Source organism: Corvus moneduloides, chromosome 3 (genome assembly GCF_009650955.1).
Source record: "Corvus moneduloides isolate bCorMon1 chromosome 3, bCorMon1.pri, whole genome shotgun sequence".
Lineage (NCBI taxonomy): Eukaryota > Metazoa > Chordata > Aves > Passeriformes > Corvidae > Corvus > Corvus moneduloides.
Window position 1 is genome coordinate 120234596 of NC_045478.1, and position 16283 is coordinate 120250878.

Consider the following 16283-nt stretch of genomic DNA (forward strand, 5'->3'; position numbering starts at 1 on the left):
TAATTTACTATATGGACTTCTACAAACCAGTAAAGCTCACATGAATCATGCAAATAAAAAAATAAGGGGTAGAAGAAGCACTTTCTTGCTGAATTACAAAGACTTGCTGGCTTCTTCACTCCCCATGAATGTTACAGAAACAATGCAAATATGCCCAAAATTTTATAGCAGAAATGACAACTAAGACTATTTGTTATTCACAGGCTTTACAGAACTGTTCATCTTTAAGACAGCCTAGCTCAAGACAGCAGCTTTTCCATTCACAATCAATAAATTCGCACACACTTGCATGCTGTGCACCAAATGCTCATGGACACAGATCACAATCCTGCCCCTTCTCTGTGTGCCTTGCAGAATTAAAAGCACTTAGAAAACCAAATTTACAAGCCCACTAAATGTGCACAGAGTAGTATCATTACTGCTAATTTTTTTAAAGACAACTTTAGCTTATGTCTTTCACCCCCCTGCTACACTTGTATAATTCATTCCCTCTCAAACAGATTATTGTACTGCTTCCTGCATCAAGCAAAATTCAAAGCTATGTTTCAGTCATAGCTGATTCTCTTCAGAGACAACCCCTTAACCAGTGAAGAAGCACAGGCAGACAAGATTTACATCAAGATCACGACTTCAAGATAACTCTCAGTGCTCCCTCTGTAACTATATATCTGTGCATATGACAGTATGACCCAAGACAAGCTGTGCTTCAGTTTACTAATTAAGACATGACTTGCTAGCTCAGAAGCCAATGAATTTTCATTGCCAGAGTAATTTTCTTAGGTACACAAGGCTTTATTATACCTCATTAAATACCCTGTAATTTGAAATGCCTTGCTGTCCCTTACTCCTGTCAACATCCATGCACTTTGTGTGTGTGGCAGTACAAAACCTGAACCCCACACTGCACTGACTGCCACGCTCTTCCCTAAGTCTTAACCCATTCAGCTCCAACCCCTGCACAGCCTGCAACAACTCTCCATTGCTAACTTCATAATAAAAGTTTCAAAAAGCCAAAACATTAACAGGTGGACAGAAGAGACAGGACATTCTGACTGGCACACATAATACACACTACAAGGTTGAATTTCTTAAACAAGCAGCACTCACCAAAAATTACTGTAATATGCTGACTGCATTGTAAGTGCCAGAGTTCAGAGAATTTTACAGTTTAGTCACTGATGTTTCTAAACCCATATTTTACTGTTATAAACTCGTAACACTAACCCCAAAAGCTGCGTGAAGAACTGATACACGGGGTCCTGAGCTCGGGTTAAAGCAAGGACTCTAAGCAAGGACTCGGACAAGGCTTTAATGTGAGGATTTGCCATTCTGGCACTAAGAAAAATAAAATAACACACAAATGTTCCCGCTTCATGCCAGGCAGACAATACTAACAGCCGTGCAAACTCCTGATAAGCTCTCTGAGGTAAAGGCAAATGGCTTACACCTTGACCCAATCACCATGAAAAAGAAATAAGCTTCTCTGCTTCCTGTACACACCAAAACAAACTTCCACTCACTACTCAGAAAATACATTTTTTTTCAAAAATACCTAATGAAGTAAAAGAAAACCAACAAAAGAAAGATCAGTATGTCAGCCCCATCCCAGGTGTACCAGTACTACAGTCAGAGGGTGGGAACAGGCGGTGGCTTGCAGGATGTTTGTGGAGACACCATCGGTGCCGGTGCGGTGATTGATCAGCAGCCCTTCCCTCCTGGAGCTCCGGGGACAGGTGTCAGGAAGTTCCAGCAGACACTCCAAACGCGAGGGATGGCCACACATCTCCAATTATGGAGCCAGCACGGCTCCTCCTCTCCATCCCGGTTAAATGCTCGGGAGGGACGGGCCCTGCTCACTGTGCTGCAGGGAGTCACCGCAGGGGGTTTTGCTGCGGGAACTGGGGGACCAGGTCCCAAATCCCTGACAGCACCGACTGTCTCCCACCTCATTAACACCCCTCTCACGGACTAGCAGGGACCTTGCTCCCAGAGATACGAGGTACACTGGTTATGGCTTAAAGGTAATGTCTCTATTCCCTACTCTGCCTCTTGCTTCCATCAAAGAACGGCTGAATTAATCAAGTTCTCACTGCAAAACAGAGTCGCCTGTGTAGCGGGATATGCAGCATAAGGGAGAAAGGAAGACACATAAAACTTGGAAGCAGTGACTTCCCAGAAGGTGCTGGGGTGTTGTCAGTCCTGCAGCAGGAAGGGCTGCGCAGGTGAGCCCTGCCTGCGCATCCCACTGCAGCCAGCAGAGCCACAGCACCAAACAGCAAACCCCTGCCCCCAGCACCTGCCTGCTACTTGGATCAGCCTCTGAACCGTGCAGGAATCAGTGCTGAACATCCAGACAACCGTGTGAAATCAGGCCACTCTCTCCATAAGGAGAGGCATCACTCCACCATTAACATATCAAGAGTTTTGCTGAAAGGATGATCCACCGCACACTAAAACATTCAAATCAAAACAAGTTTTGTCAGTGAAGTTAAGGATACGTAATTGTAAACCTCTCCCAAAAGTCCTACAACACGGGTTTCTAGTAGGTTCATTGTTTTGCTACTACAAAACACATTTTCAACATGAAAAATCACTCCACAAAAAAATGAGTTGGGTAATAAATGCGGTGTGCTGTAGTTACATCCATATTCACATCTCATGCCCCAGTTCTCTTACAGTGTGGAACAGCTAAGACCAATTTACAAGTCTGACATCAAACCTACAGAGTTCAACTGAAAGACTCTGAATGACAAAGTTTCAGAGCTCCACACTTCAAAAATAAATACCTGAAATAAACACTAGGTCACTTCTTACTGGCAAGGAAGAGGTTCTACCAATCCTTGTAGCCTTTGGTCACAGTCTGAAAAGTAAGAAATGCTGCCTCAGGCTCCAAGATGTGCAGCCGTGGGTGCCACCAGGAAAGGTCAAATCACACACAGAGTGCTGTACAGTGCCATTAATGGCAGGAAGATTATTTGCATTTCAACTTAAGGAAACATAACGTGTAAGCAAGCATACATTGAAACATGACATCATCCCACTCTTTGGCCAGCAAAGGGGAGCTGTTTGCACAGAGAGGGTATCAGTTAACTCAGTAACACTGCTGTGAGTTTTCTTCTCTCTGGAGTCACACTGCAGTTTCATCTTGTTACTCAGTGCAGTATTTTCTAATTTCATTTTCCTTCTCACAAGTGCATTTATGAGAGAAAGTGTCCAAAATTTAGGCTGAGTCTCTGTTTAGCCTACAAACACCTTTGCTCAAGGAGAGGCGATGCTGCGTTTGTTCTGTAAGAGCCCTCACAGCTCCAGCAGCACAGGAGGTGTTAGTCAGCAGTTTAACTTCTCTTCATTAATAACCTCAGCAGGAAGCAAGAAGCACACATGAAAGCCTTTGGATACCTTCCTTTCACACAAAAGTCAAAGCTCAGAGCAAAACAAAGGACTTCTTAAAATAGAAAGTTGAAAATAAATCTCTTAGATTAAAAAACCAACACTTAGACTGCAAATGCTGGAAGCTGATCAATTTATAGAGGCACTTACACCTCAGACATCTGTGTCAGAGCTAAACTGTCATGTATTCTTCTAGGTTGCATTAATGCTCTCTTCAAAATGTTTTTACTGCTGGTATTTTCTCATCTAATTTCAGCAATCTTTCTATCCCAAATACCTCTGTTCTCATTATCCAGAACATCTTGGTGTGATTACAGCAAAAGATTGTTGCCATGTTTCACTTGGTTAAAACCTCTAGAATTAAATACATACGTTTTCAATTAACAGGCACCAAGCCAAACTTAGCTCTCCCATCCCATTTTCTGTCACTCCAAAGGCTGAGGACACTAATTTCAGAAAAATATGTAGAACCATGAAGTAGAAGGCTTTTTCAAAGTGTTATAAATCTTATAAATGAAAGCTGACATGCCATACAAGAAAAAATACCAAGATCAAACCTTTGACCATAGAAGATGAGAAGAATTATGAAAGGAAATGTTATCACCTCATCCTTTATTCCTTCAGCTGTGCCTGTGAGGGAGAGGCTGAGGTAACTTCCTGCATAGCTTAAAACATGCATGAAGCCCCAATGATTAATGCATAAACACATCCTGCAAAGCAGCTACAGCTGCACATCACATTTCTGATGGCATTGTAATATTACACTGCAACTGCTCTGACGGCAGCTCCAGTTTGTCAGGGACCTGCAAACTCTCTAATCCATCCCACACATCTTTATGTACAGCCCGAGTTCTGGGAGAGGTAACACCCCCCTGTGGAATCCACTGCTTCCCTGTGGTCACCAAGTGCTGACAGGATCACAAATCCAGGTAAATGGGAGCTGCTAGAAGCTCCCATTTCTCCAGGTAAAGCTGGGCTGTTCACAAACATGCTTCCAATTAGGAACACCAGTTCCAGGTAGAGAGTACAGCACTTTTTGAATGAGGTTTGACAGCATGAAGAGGAATAACTTCTCCTCTCAGATACGATTCAGAGTCCAGTTCAGACCAAGATGGGAACAGGCTTGTACTGACTCTGGTAAATTCTGACTACCTAGTTAAAATACTTTGTTTTACTCCTTTAAATATCAAAACATGTTTGTCTCTGCCATTCACCACTGACGGTCACCAACACTTCGCTCTTGCTGCTCACACGACAGTCTGCAAGAACTACAATAAGCTTAGAAGTGCCCCACAAACTCATGACACAGATGTGCGAACATCTGCCAGCTAGAGATACTCCAAATTTGAAAACAAACTAGATTGCACCAATGTGATATATTTACTGCATGACTTTGGGATCACAATCAAAATATTGTCCTTTTGTATTGCTCATCAGAGTTTAGGGCCATGTTTTCAGGCCATTTCCTAACTCCCACTGTCACAATTTCAGCATTCCTTACAGCAAGATCAGGACTTTTATCACCTACATTCAGCTGGCAGGGTCAGGTACACACAGAACACGCAAATTAAGACTTACACATTACTTTCACAACAATAAAAAATGATAATGGCCAGCACTTCTACCACTTCCATATTAACTGTTCCCCACAACTTTACAGTAGCTGACAAAATCAAAACACAAAATAACACAAAATAAATCCAGAAGGGTTCAGCTTTGCCATGAAGACCAAGTATTTCCCTGAAGTTTAAAAACTCTTCACAGCAGAGCTGTCAAGAGTTTTACCAAGTTTGATCAAGGTCAGACAGATGTCAGAATTAAACCTCAAGCTTGCATCAAATTACATAAATTTGAAAGAAGAGAGGCTTGACAACTTTCTGGTGAGAGAAGTTGTCAAACCAAAGAGAACTTCTCTGTAAAAGTGATTATATAAAGCACAGGGCAGGCAAAGCTCTGATTAAAGTCAATAAAGAACCTCCCAAAGCACCAGCTGCCCTCTCCAGCACCTTGTGGCCTGAGTCCAAACTTCTGACAGCTGAAATATGCTGCACAAAGGATACCAGTCAACTCAGGAATAAAGTAATAACTGCTTTCACTGCACTGTCAGGAATATGCTTCTTAACAAGGCTACTTGGGGAAAAAAAAAAAACCAAACAAAAACCAAACAGAAAGCCTACAGTGTTGGCAGCAGAAAAACCATATCTTCCCTCCCCTGTGAGTTTTAAAAAGACATTTAAAACCTTAGGTCACCTTCCTACACAACCTGTGATGGACTGATGAACATCATGGGTGCAAGAAACAAGTCCTTTTTAGGAAGTCTGGTTCCAGATTTCATGCTACTTACAGAAGGTTAACTGTAACCAGGAAGAACTGAATGGAGAAAGAAATACAGCATTTAATGGAAGTTGTGCAAGACCAACTTGAATAACTTCTGTATTACACATCTTCACGTATTTGTCACACACTCACCTTATTAATCATTTTAAGATCATTAAAAAGAGGAGTCTCTACACTTACCATGTTGGGGTTGGCCAGCCCTGTCAACAATACACATTTCACTGAAAACAATGTGGATTTGCCCCTGCAGAGAGGGGTTAACTGAAGGCATTCTGCAAGTTAATCCCAACAAGTAACTGGACCAGTGTGACAAAGGCACCCATCTCACAAGCAGATCCAACAAGTGGTCACTTCCACTGATGCCAACACAGCTGCACACAGCTGCTTATGAAATGGACACACATGAACTCCATCCAAGACCATTTGCTAAGGCCAAATCATCACTTTCTGTAGAGCTTGACTTCAAACCTGTGTGAAGGTCTGAGAAAAGGGTTTTTAACTAGGACACTAATTTCCTTCATGAAAACATCCCAAGGCACATGGAAGAAATAAAAGGCAGGAGGCTATGGGAATTCTGCTAAGTCTAAAAAGAGCTATTTCTACAGCAGAGTAGGATGTTTGAACTTTGTAGCTTTCCAAATAACAAAATACTTACACTGTGACTCTCCTAAGACAAGTAATTTATTTCCGTCAGGGAGGATACACAGCTCTTAAAAACAAGGCATGTTTATTGGAAACCTTTCTAAAAGGCAGCAGTAACAACAGCAAAGAAACCCCTTCTGATCTTCCTAAATTTTTAATTTGTTATGAATAAAAATATGCAAACTCAAAGCTTTGAAAAGCTTTAGGAGCTATCACATTCATTTCTATTGAGCCTACTCTTCATCCAGGATCTTTTCCAAAGTTTATGGAAAAGGACATAAGAAGCCTTCAATCAATAAACAGGAAATTTTAAAATCTTTAAAGCTACAGACAAGGTAGATTAGGAAGGTGGAAATGAAATTGGAGACACTCACCTCTACTCTGCTGACTCAGATACAGGCAGGACAAGAAACATAGTGCAATTCCTCTCTTATGCAAATAGAAATCCACCTAGGGACAAACAGTTTACATCTACCAACCACAGAGCAGGGTCAGGGCCAAGAGTTCCTCCTTGATACCTTACACCAACACTCAAATGCACTTTTCCCCTACTTCTTTAATCTACCCCACATCCATCCTGCTGGATGGACAAACAGGTGTACTCCAATTAAATCACTAAAGGAATAATGCTGACACCAGACTCATTGCCTTTCCTTTCACATCAAACCTCATTCCTGCCGCAGAAATAGCTGAAACAGCACTGAAACTACCTTAGCAATTTTCAAAGTGAGCTTTTGCTACAAGTATTGACCCACCATTCATTCCGTTGTACAAACTCCTGTGGTGAGGGGACAGCTCATCTGTCACTTGTCTCCTGAGGGTACCTTCTCTGCTGCCTCCGCTGAGGTGTTTGAGGTGCTCTGGGCTCCCTCCATAGTGTTGTTTGAGATGCTCCGGGCTCGTACCCCTCACCTTGTGCAGGTGCTCTGTACTTCCACTCGGTGTGTGCTTTTGAAGGTGATCTGGGCTGCCACCGCTGTGCTTTTGATGCTCAGGGCTACCACTAGGCCTCTGCTTTTGAAAGTGTTCAGGGCTACTACTCAAAACGTGCTTTGGGATAGTTTCTGGACTGCTGCTGCTGTGCTTTTGTTGTTCAGGTACTTTGACAATGGTTTTGTGATGCTCAGGGCTCGGCCCTTTCAGGTGATGATCAGGACTGCCAGAACCCCTGGGCTTCTGCAGGTGCTCTGGGCTGATACTCCTGTGTTTCTGGTGCTCAGGGCTTCCTTCCCCCCGAGGTTTTTGCAGGTGTTCTGGACTGGTGCTTGGGTGGTGTTTATGATGGTCTGGGCTGTCTGTGCTCCCTGTGCTGGAAGTGCTGCTGCCATCCCCAACATCTCTGATGTACGCACTGGTGGCAGTCAGCTGGCACAGGCTGATCTGGCTGTCGATAGAGCTCCGGCTGCCTGCCCCTCCACTCTTCTCCTCATCCAGCAACACGCACAACTCCTTCAGCTCCAGGTTCTCCTTAACCACTTCTTCTTGCCTCACTTCCAGCTCTTTCAGCTTCTGCAGGTATAAGGCCACCTCCTTGTGCATGACACTGGCGCTGTACCTGCCCAGCCTCTGCCACTCGCGGGACACCCTCTTGCCCTTCTGCCGGTCATCGTCCAGGAAGCAGCAAAGGTCCCTCAGCTCCTGGTTATCTTCCTGCAGCTTCTGGTTGATGTCCTTTAAAAGAAAGATTGTCATGACAGAGGAGTGTCTAAAGGAATTGATGTTAAACTGTTACACAGGCCAGCGGACAGCACTGCTGCAAACTCACACTTAAGCACTCCAGTGAAGCATAAATAATTCCATGTGCAGATCTGGCACATTGTAACAGCACCATGCTTCAAGCAAACAAAGCTGCTGTCCAGCAAAAACTGCCCTTAGCTTGGAGCTAATTTCTAACTTCTGATACAGCAGAAAAGTTTCGGGTGCTTAATTAATTTTCATGCTAAATATCAGAGTAATTTAGCTCCCAAATTGGGCAAAGATTGTAAGTGCTCTCATGATGATCTCGCTCTCCTGAGAAATATTCACCTGCAAGTTATTGCTGAATAAAACTGCAAGGTACATCAGAAATTGTAATCTCTCTCAATTAATTAATTATTAACATTTACACTCCCTACTCCCCAAAGCATAGTCACATACAAAGATGACCATTTTAGAGATTTTTTAAAAATTGGGGTTTGCTGGATTTTGTTTCTGATTTGCATAAAAAGCCTTGTCAGTAATCACTTGACCAGGATTGCTTCAACCACTCTGAAATGAAATAATCTGCTTAAATAGATTTTTCACCCCTAATAAAATTAAGTATGTGATTCTATGCCCTTCCCTAAGTGAGGAACAGTCTGAAGCAAATGCTCTGAAGTAAAAATGCTCAGGGTTTACTACAGCAGAATAAAAACATTTTCAGTATTTTATCATTCTAGTTTGGACTTGTGACCATATTTATCTTTCTCCCATCATCTACATATTCATTCCTTCTTATGTATGACGTTACAACTAGAGATGAGCCACAGTTGTTAAAAATTTAGTCTTATGGAAACACCATTTTAGGACAGTTTCCTAAGAAAATGAAGCTTTTTTAACTCCACTGGATTTAGGTGCATGAATGCCTGCGTTTGTCTGATTTCTGCCTCAAAATAACTTGGAATTTGAACAATTTCAACCTGTATTTGACAATAGAAAAAAATTCAACAAGGCTATAATGTGTCCTTTAAAACCTCTGCTAGTGAGAGATGTTTGAGATGATCCCACAATGAAATAAAAGAGTTGTGTAAGTCCACAATTCCTCAGTCAGGAAGCAGGAGGCAGCCATCCAGCTGGTCATTCTTACTCATGGTGCAGTTATTTCACCCAGGACAAAGGAGGGAGCTTTCCAGACACCAACACAGGGTTCAAAAAACCTCCTTGTCCCAGATTCTTTCTGAAAGCCCCAGCTGAGGCATCTGAACAAAAGGCGGAAGTCAAACAAGACTTAAGGAGTTTGGAATTGAGAGAGGAATTCGTGACTCCTTCCTACACATCTTAAGTGTGTTTTGTCAGTTATCTGGAAGATGCATAAACCCAGATGATGTCACACTCTTGCACATAACTGGGAGAAAGATGCTATTGTTGTAACTGAACTTACATTTAAAAGATAAGCTTCAGTTTTATTAAACACCATCATGGATGGGTCGTTTTTATCCTCAGACACCATCAAAGGGACACACATACTCACACTTTGCAGAACACAAAAACTTGGGAGGCAGGAACTGTCTTCCTCCACGAGCTACTTATTTTATGCCACACTATTATCAAAGACACTTTCTCAATAATTGTCATTTAAAGCCAATTTACAAGTGAAGAACTCTCTTCTAATGCACTTTCCTGTAATAATTCAAAAGTCCACATTGCGTCTCTGTCTCTTCTCTCCTTCCCTCCAACCTCACCTCACTGAAGGAATTTCCTGAAAATGCTCAAAGCAATAAACCAGAAAATGTTCTGTAGTCCTGCCTACTTTAAGGTAACTTTCTAGGTCTATAATCCACAGGCAAGGTGATGCTCTGTAAATAGTCACACTTTTCTTCCCAGTCCTCAGAACTAGGAGGGAAGCATTAGGGACTAAGCTTCTCATCCACCAAGAGAGTGAAATTAAGAAGGGATAAGCTATTACAGACTTGGTTTGCTTCTGACTGCAGGCTGCACAAGTCCGCAGCTGGGAATGGTTTGATCAGAGGTATGTTACCAGATGTCTTTTTCAGACAATAAATTAGAGATTGATTCTGATCATCCCAAACCCTAGCCCAAGGGTCTGCCATCACCTGCCACATGCTGCACTGCATCCGGGAAATGACCACCTCTCTCCAGCAGCCTACCAGCCTGCCTGACAGATTCACAGCGTGAGCTACACAAGCCCTTATTTCTCGTGCACTTCAGGCAGGATCATTTAACCTCAGTCAAAACCAAGGAAGTCTAACACAAAGGTGACAGCGTTTTTATCAACCCAAAAGAATACTGGGGCAGAGCATAAACCAGCTGTACCCCGCAGCCTGCCGAACAGCTGGTCATCTCCTAGCCGGAGACTGGATTTTTAAGTGGGATCAAATGCTATGCACCCTAGTCCTCATCCACTTTCCATGCGGTTCTCGGGAGCGGCTCCTCCCAGACCATCCACCTGACGAGATCGATCCCGGCGGGACGGGCGGGGTCGCGGAGACACCGCACAAACTTCAGGGGTCCCATCCTGCCCACCCCGCTACCTTCAAGCCGCGGATCTCGCCGAGGTGGAGCTGGAGGCGGCGGTTCACCTCGCGGATGAGGTTGCTGTGGTCCAGCATCGCGCTCATCTTCTCGGCCTCGGCGCGGCGGAGGCTGCGGATCAGCTCCTCCTTGCTCCACTTGAGCAGCTCCTCGTCCGACACCTTGGACAAGTCCTCGGCCGGCACTGCCCCGCAACTTTCCGCCGCCACTTTGGACATGGTGGCGGCCCGGCAGCCCGGGGCACTCGCGGAGCCTCCCCGCGCTCCCGGGGCCGCCCCGCCGCCGCCGCCGCCGGGGGAAAGGGCGAGCCCGGAGCCCAAGGGGTGCCCCTAGCTCCAGCGCTGGGCCGGGGGTAATGAGGGAGACCCCTTCTGGCCCCAGGCAGCGGATCCTGGAAAAAAGGAGGAAAAGGAGGAGGAAAGGGTGTGGAGGAAGCCGGGCCACACACTGGGAAGCAAACTTCCCCCGTCGAGAAGGAAAGAAAAAAAAAAGAAAATAGAAAAAAAGACCTAGACAAAAGATCCCCAAGGGAAGCCCGGCTCTTGCAACAGGTCAGCGCCAGCTGCGTGCACCTGGTCCCCGCCGCAGCGGCAGGGATGCGCGGTGGCTCTCACGGTACCCGCCGCCCCCGGGCTGCGGGATGCAGGGGAAGATGCGAAGTGCCGATGCCGCGCACCATGGCGGAGGGCAGCGCAGCGCGGCCCGGCCGGCGGAGCGGGAAGGAGCGGGAAGGAGCGGGAAGGAGCGGGAAGGAGCGGGAAGGAGCGGGAAGGACGGCGCGGAGCGGGCGCTGCCGGCGCCACTGGCGGGCGCGGGGCCGCTCGCGGCTTTTCAGCGGGGCGCGAGCCACGTGCGGGCGGGGGCGGCGCGGGCCCCGCGCGGCTCGCGGGCGCCCCCTGCCGGCCAATGCCCGGCAGCGCGGCCGGGGCCATCCCGGGGCGGCGGGCGGGACGCACCTGAAGGATGGACACACCTGCGGGACGGACGCACCTGAAGGATGGACACACCTGCGGGACGGACGCACCTGCGGCAGCATCCCGGCCCTCCCGGCCCCGCGTCCCGGCCGGTGACCGCCGCGCCCCGCGGAACGGAGGCACAAACGCGGCCGCCCGCGCATCAGTGCGATGGCTCCGGTGGGGCGGCTGCCGAGAGGTCACATTACATCACCGCCGGGCGGCACCGCCTCGGCGCTCAGCGCAGCCCGCAGGCACAGACGGGCTCGCACCCAACCTTAGCGCAGCTCCTCACTCGAGCTGAAGGTCGCATGCCATGAGCTAAGCCCCTCATAGGAATTAGGCTTGGGCTGCTGATACACCCTCCCTAAGAATATTCAGCCGCAGTGAAGCAAGAGACTCATATTCCCCAATTTGCTTAGAGATTCAAAGACTCTGCATAAATCTGCCTTGCAGATGATTTGAGAATGAAACTTGATAATCCATTCATGCTGCTTACAAAGAAAGATGAGACGACAGATCTCAGAGGCAGAAGTGGATGAACTGAAACTATTAGGTGAGTAATTGGTTGAATCCCTATGTTTCAATCACCAAGTTCCCCCTGAACAATCCCCCTGCGGGCAGAGGAGGCTGCCTCGCTTAATGGGCCCTTACTACCTCCAGTTCTGCAATTTTAGAATTATGTAGGATTAAAGAAGATTTCTGGTTCTTGAGGGGAAAATTAAAGAAGTTAATGCCAACACTGGCACATCACGAGGTTGTAACCCTGTGAGCAGGGCTGCCTCTCCACTGGCAGCTGCTGAATCTGTGCTCTACCTGTCCCATGTCGCTGTCCCTGCCAGCTTCCTTGGCATGTTCCTGCCAATGCCACAGGACCAGACCAGCCAAGGATTATTTTCTGCTCTTAGTCCTATTTAAAAGTTGCTACAACAATGGTTGAACCAAACACGGTTCCTTTGTTCTTACTGCTGACCTTCTCCTTGAACTGCCAGCTGTACTTGGTCGCAATAAAAGTTCTCCTGCTCCTATTCTTCGCAGGCTACACTTGGACTTTTCACCACACGAGTCCTCCGTGTCTTCCTTTCCCAATTGCCATGCAGAGATGTTCTTTCAGCTGATCCATTTTCCATGTACCTTCAGCTTCCCAACCACATGCCAGACACTCTGGTTCCATCCAGGATGGGTCTTGGCGTGGGAATCCCACTCGAGCTGCTCCCACAGGTCCAGCCTGCTGCTCAGGATACTCTGCCTCTATTCCAAGGAATACCTGTGCCACAGGAAGGTGGCATGTTGGCTCAGCTGCAGGAGGAACCCCAAAGCCCATCACTGTCAACAAGAGCTCCAACCAAGCACAGAGCTTTGCCAGCATGAAATCCCATTTCCTGAGCAGTGCCAAGTATTGTGTGAAATTTTTATTTTCTCTGAAAACTCTATCACTCTCTTAAATCCTCTGATTTTTTTTCCCACTGTAAAGAACAAAGCTTGAGATAAAAGCATCTGACCAGCCACAGCAAAAATACAGTGAAAGGCCATGAAAAGGAGCTGTCATCCTTTATGCCCAAATATATTCCATTTTAATGCGACTGAAAAAGAACAGCTTGGCGAAAAGACAGCAATAAATAAAGGCTTTTCTTCTTCTTCTAATTCAGCAGTGTGTGAGCTGAAAGGTCACATGACATTGGATTTTTAAAAGTTCAAATTAATTTCCATCCATGAAATAAACAGTTAACTGAAAAATGTCCAAAAGCTTTTTAATACAAAAGCTTCAGGGAAGATTGTCCGCTTGCCTCAACGTTACCAGTGTTTCTCTGGAGCAGCATTTCACAGCTTTTGATCACAAGGTGCCATAGAAAGCACGAATGTGAGATGAACAGCTTCAGGGAACACCACGTTCCTCACAAACATGAACGCCTCCACAGTTGTGTCTTCAGGAGACACAGCTTTATTGTACAGGCACCAGTGAGACAAGGGGAATTCATAGAGTATGGCCATCGGAAGTAGTTTAAACTTCAAAAGTCTGGGGAAAAGTGTAGCTCTAATAATGGAAGCAAAAACGTATCAAGTGAAACTACTCTGGAACGTTTCTACAAGGAGAGGTCTAATTTCACATTCGCTCATGCTTGCATAACAAGATCAAAACCGGAGTGGGAAGTGCAACATAATTACTCCCATCTCCTGGCAAATGTAAAACTTTCCTTTTAGACAGAACACCTCACTGATCAAATGCCAAGTACTTCCCTCTTCGTGGGCTGCTACCGTCACTGGTGAGGACCACAACTGCCCCAAAACAAACACTGCAATTTTCACATTAAAGCTGCATTTTTGCAATACTCCCCTGAATAATTCTCATTCACAGCCCGAAGTGCAGAGTCTGGGCAAATGAGCTTGGAGAGGGCAGTGCTGGGATTGCTGCAGCCTCTGTCCAGTGGCAAGGGGGATGGCAGTCCCTGTCCATCCTTCCAGCCCTTTCACACCACGTGCCAAATGCCAGCAGCAATGTGGATCCGCAGCCAATTAAATCTCCATAGCTGACCACAGTTTGCCAGCTCAGAAACATTTCCGCTGCTGTGTCCTGCTCACCCCTGGACATGCAGATACCCAGCAACTGTTGCTGGAAAATTCCCCAGCATATCCTCAAGGACTTGCTTTTCATTTCTGCCTCCAGACCCTCCGGTGCTTTAAGTTTCTGACTGCTGGGCGGAGTCTCTAAGCATTGTTATAACCAATAATAATTATCTGATGATTTTAAAAACACTTTTGGACATTTCCAGTGAGGCCCTAAAGCTGTTCAATAGCTCTCTGCCAAAAATATGTCATAGCCAAGTACTTGCCTAGCAGTCATTTTACACAAAGATGGCTAAACTGTTTTTGTTCAGACCTTCCAAAAATACTTTTGAGAGGAGTTCAGACTTGAAAAATGTCATTCCCAAATTGGAAGGCAGTGGAGAGAGCTTTAAAAATGAAAAGATCAAGTAATTTTAGTTACAGTTGCTCCTAGATGTTCTTCCCATCAGTCATGTGTCTGTAGCTGACACCCAACACAGCATCCCCAACATCAGCTGCTCTCCAGTGCAGCCCGTTCGTTCTCTGCTGGCTCATCCCCTGTCCCTAGGCAGAGCTCCACACTTTCCCATCCCTAACCAAGGAGAGAGTTCCCCTTCCTCGCCTCCCCATCCTGTCCCTACAGAGCCTCTCTCCACCATGGTAGCACCCCAGCCATGGATCTCTTGCCAGTCTGGTCCATTACTCCCTCATTTGTGTTGTTGTAGTCAGCTCTCTCTGTCCATCCTAGGTTAAAGTTTTCCTCAGCAGCTTTTGCCAGCACATTGGAAAAATGCTCTTGCCTTATTTGGCCAGGAGGATCACACCTCCTCCTAACAGTCCTTGACACTCAAAGAGCGTCCCACGGTCACAAAAAACAGATCCCTGCCGTAAATGCCAGCTGTGCCAGCACTTACCGGCCACAGGATCCATCCACTCCTCCTCCAGCTCTTTCACCATCAAAGGATTCACTTTCCAGCCCTGACTGCCACTCCTGTAGTCACTGCACCAGCATAAATTAGATAATGCATTTTACAATACAATATAGATCAACTTTTCCTAATGGAGTCTCCAGCAGTGTTCACAGTGTTGGTACCTATGAAAGTTAATAGTCTGACACCAGGCCATCCACACAGTATTTCCTACTTCACTGCATGCCCACTTCCACTGCACAAAGGATATTATGGATAACGCCATCTAGCTAAAGCTGGCCAGAAACAAAATCCTTCAGTCGTCAAAATGACTGCTTTTGTATTCAAAGCATTTACAGATGGAATCCTCATGTTTTGCTCCTGAACTTGAGCACAGGTAAAAGTAAAGAGCCAACTTTGAGCAAACCAGACTAGGCAACATGCACTTTTCTCATCCCAGAAATACTTGTGAGAGAGAAAGAAGTTCATGTAATTCCAACTAGGAGAAAACATAAAAGAAATCTAGAAAAAAAAGTTTTCAAATTAACAACCTGAAGAGAGGAGATAAGATCAGCTTGAATTTGTCATTGAGCTTTTCAAAATTTCAGAAAGTTGCAACTTAAACCCCTTTAATTAACTGCTTGTGGTAAATAGTTTCTATTTATTTTGTAAGAAAACTAACTACATTAAAAGATTTTTCTTCTTGAAATTGTTGAAAAATTTACCTCCGTATTTCAAAATTCAGAAATTCTCACAAAGCAAAGTTTGCTGTGAACTTCCTCCTGTTGCCACCTACACCTTCCTCATGGTTCAGCAACCATGCAAGTGTGTGGTGAGCTGGATCAGCTTCGTGAGTCAATGAAAAAATAATGCCAAAATCTACCACTTATGAATAATGACTGGTTTTCCCGTGGATGACTGCACTGATCTGGCTCACAGAACCTGTATGGGATGCAAGGGAATTGGAAGAAGCACACAAGGCCAGGGATGGAGATGGAGCAAGCCCAACCGTGCTGACAGAAGCCTGCATCTGGAGCAGACTAAACACACCCTGACTCGGGACAGACACCAAAGATGCCCTAGAGGAGAGGAGAGGAGAGCAATGAGCACGTCCTGCTTGAGCTTAGCCAGTGGCTGCGGCTCAGCCAGACTTGCAGCTTTGACTTGGAACCTGTAATAGAATGAAAACTCCTGGAAGGTCTCACGTAGGCACTTTGCCTTTTATTTCAGTTGTAGACTTGTGTGCCCCTCCTCCGGGACAAATCCAGGTTCCCCAAGT

The 16283-nt window shown here is 45.8% G+C and overlaps 1 protein-coding gene and 1 long non-coding RNA gene across 4 annotated transcripts in view; one reads left to right on the forward strand and one right to left on the reverse strand.

Moving 5' to 3' along the window:
* CCDC85A (coiled-coil domain containing 85A) overlaps positions 1-11395 on the reverse strand; it is a 67693-nt gene extending 56298 nt beyond the window's left edge. For all 3 annotated transcript variants that reach the window (XM_032103786.1, XM_032103785.1, XM_032103784.1), the window contains exons 1-2: positions 10599-11395; positions 7125-8040 (exon numbers count right to left, since the gene is read on the reverse strand). In XM_032103786.1, coding sequence (XP_031959677.1) covers positions 7125-8040; positions 10599-10817 — 1135 coding nt within the window. In that variant the 5' untranslated portion in view covers positions 10818-11395. The remainder of the gene's footprint in view (positions 1-7124; positions 8041-10598) is intronic.
* Positions 11396-11658: 263 nt separating this feature from the next.
* On the forward strand, positions 11659-15713 carry LOC116441653. Its single transcript, XR_004239208.1, has 2 exons — positions 11659-12108; positions 12591-15713. It is a non-coding gene; the product is annotated as an uncharacterized LOC116441653 (long non-coding RNA).
* The last annotated feature ends 570 nt before the right edge of the window (positions 15714-16283 follow it).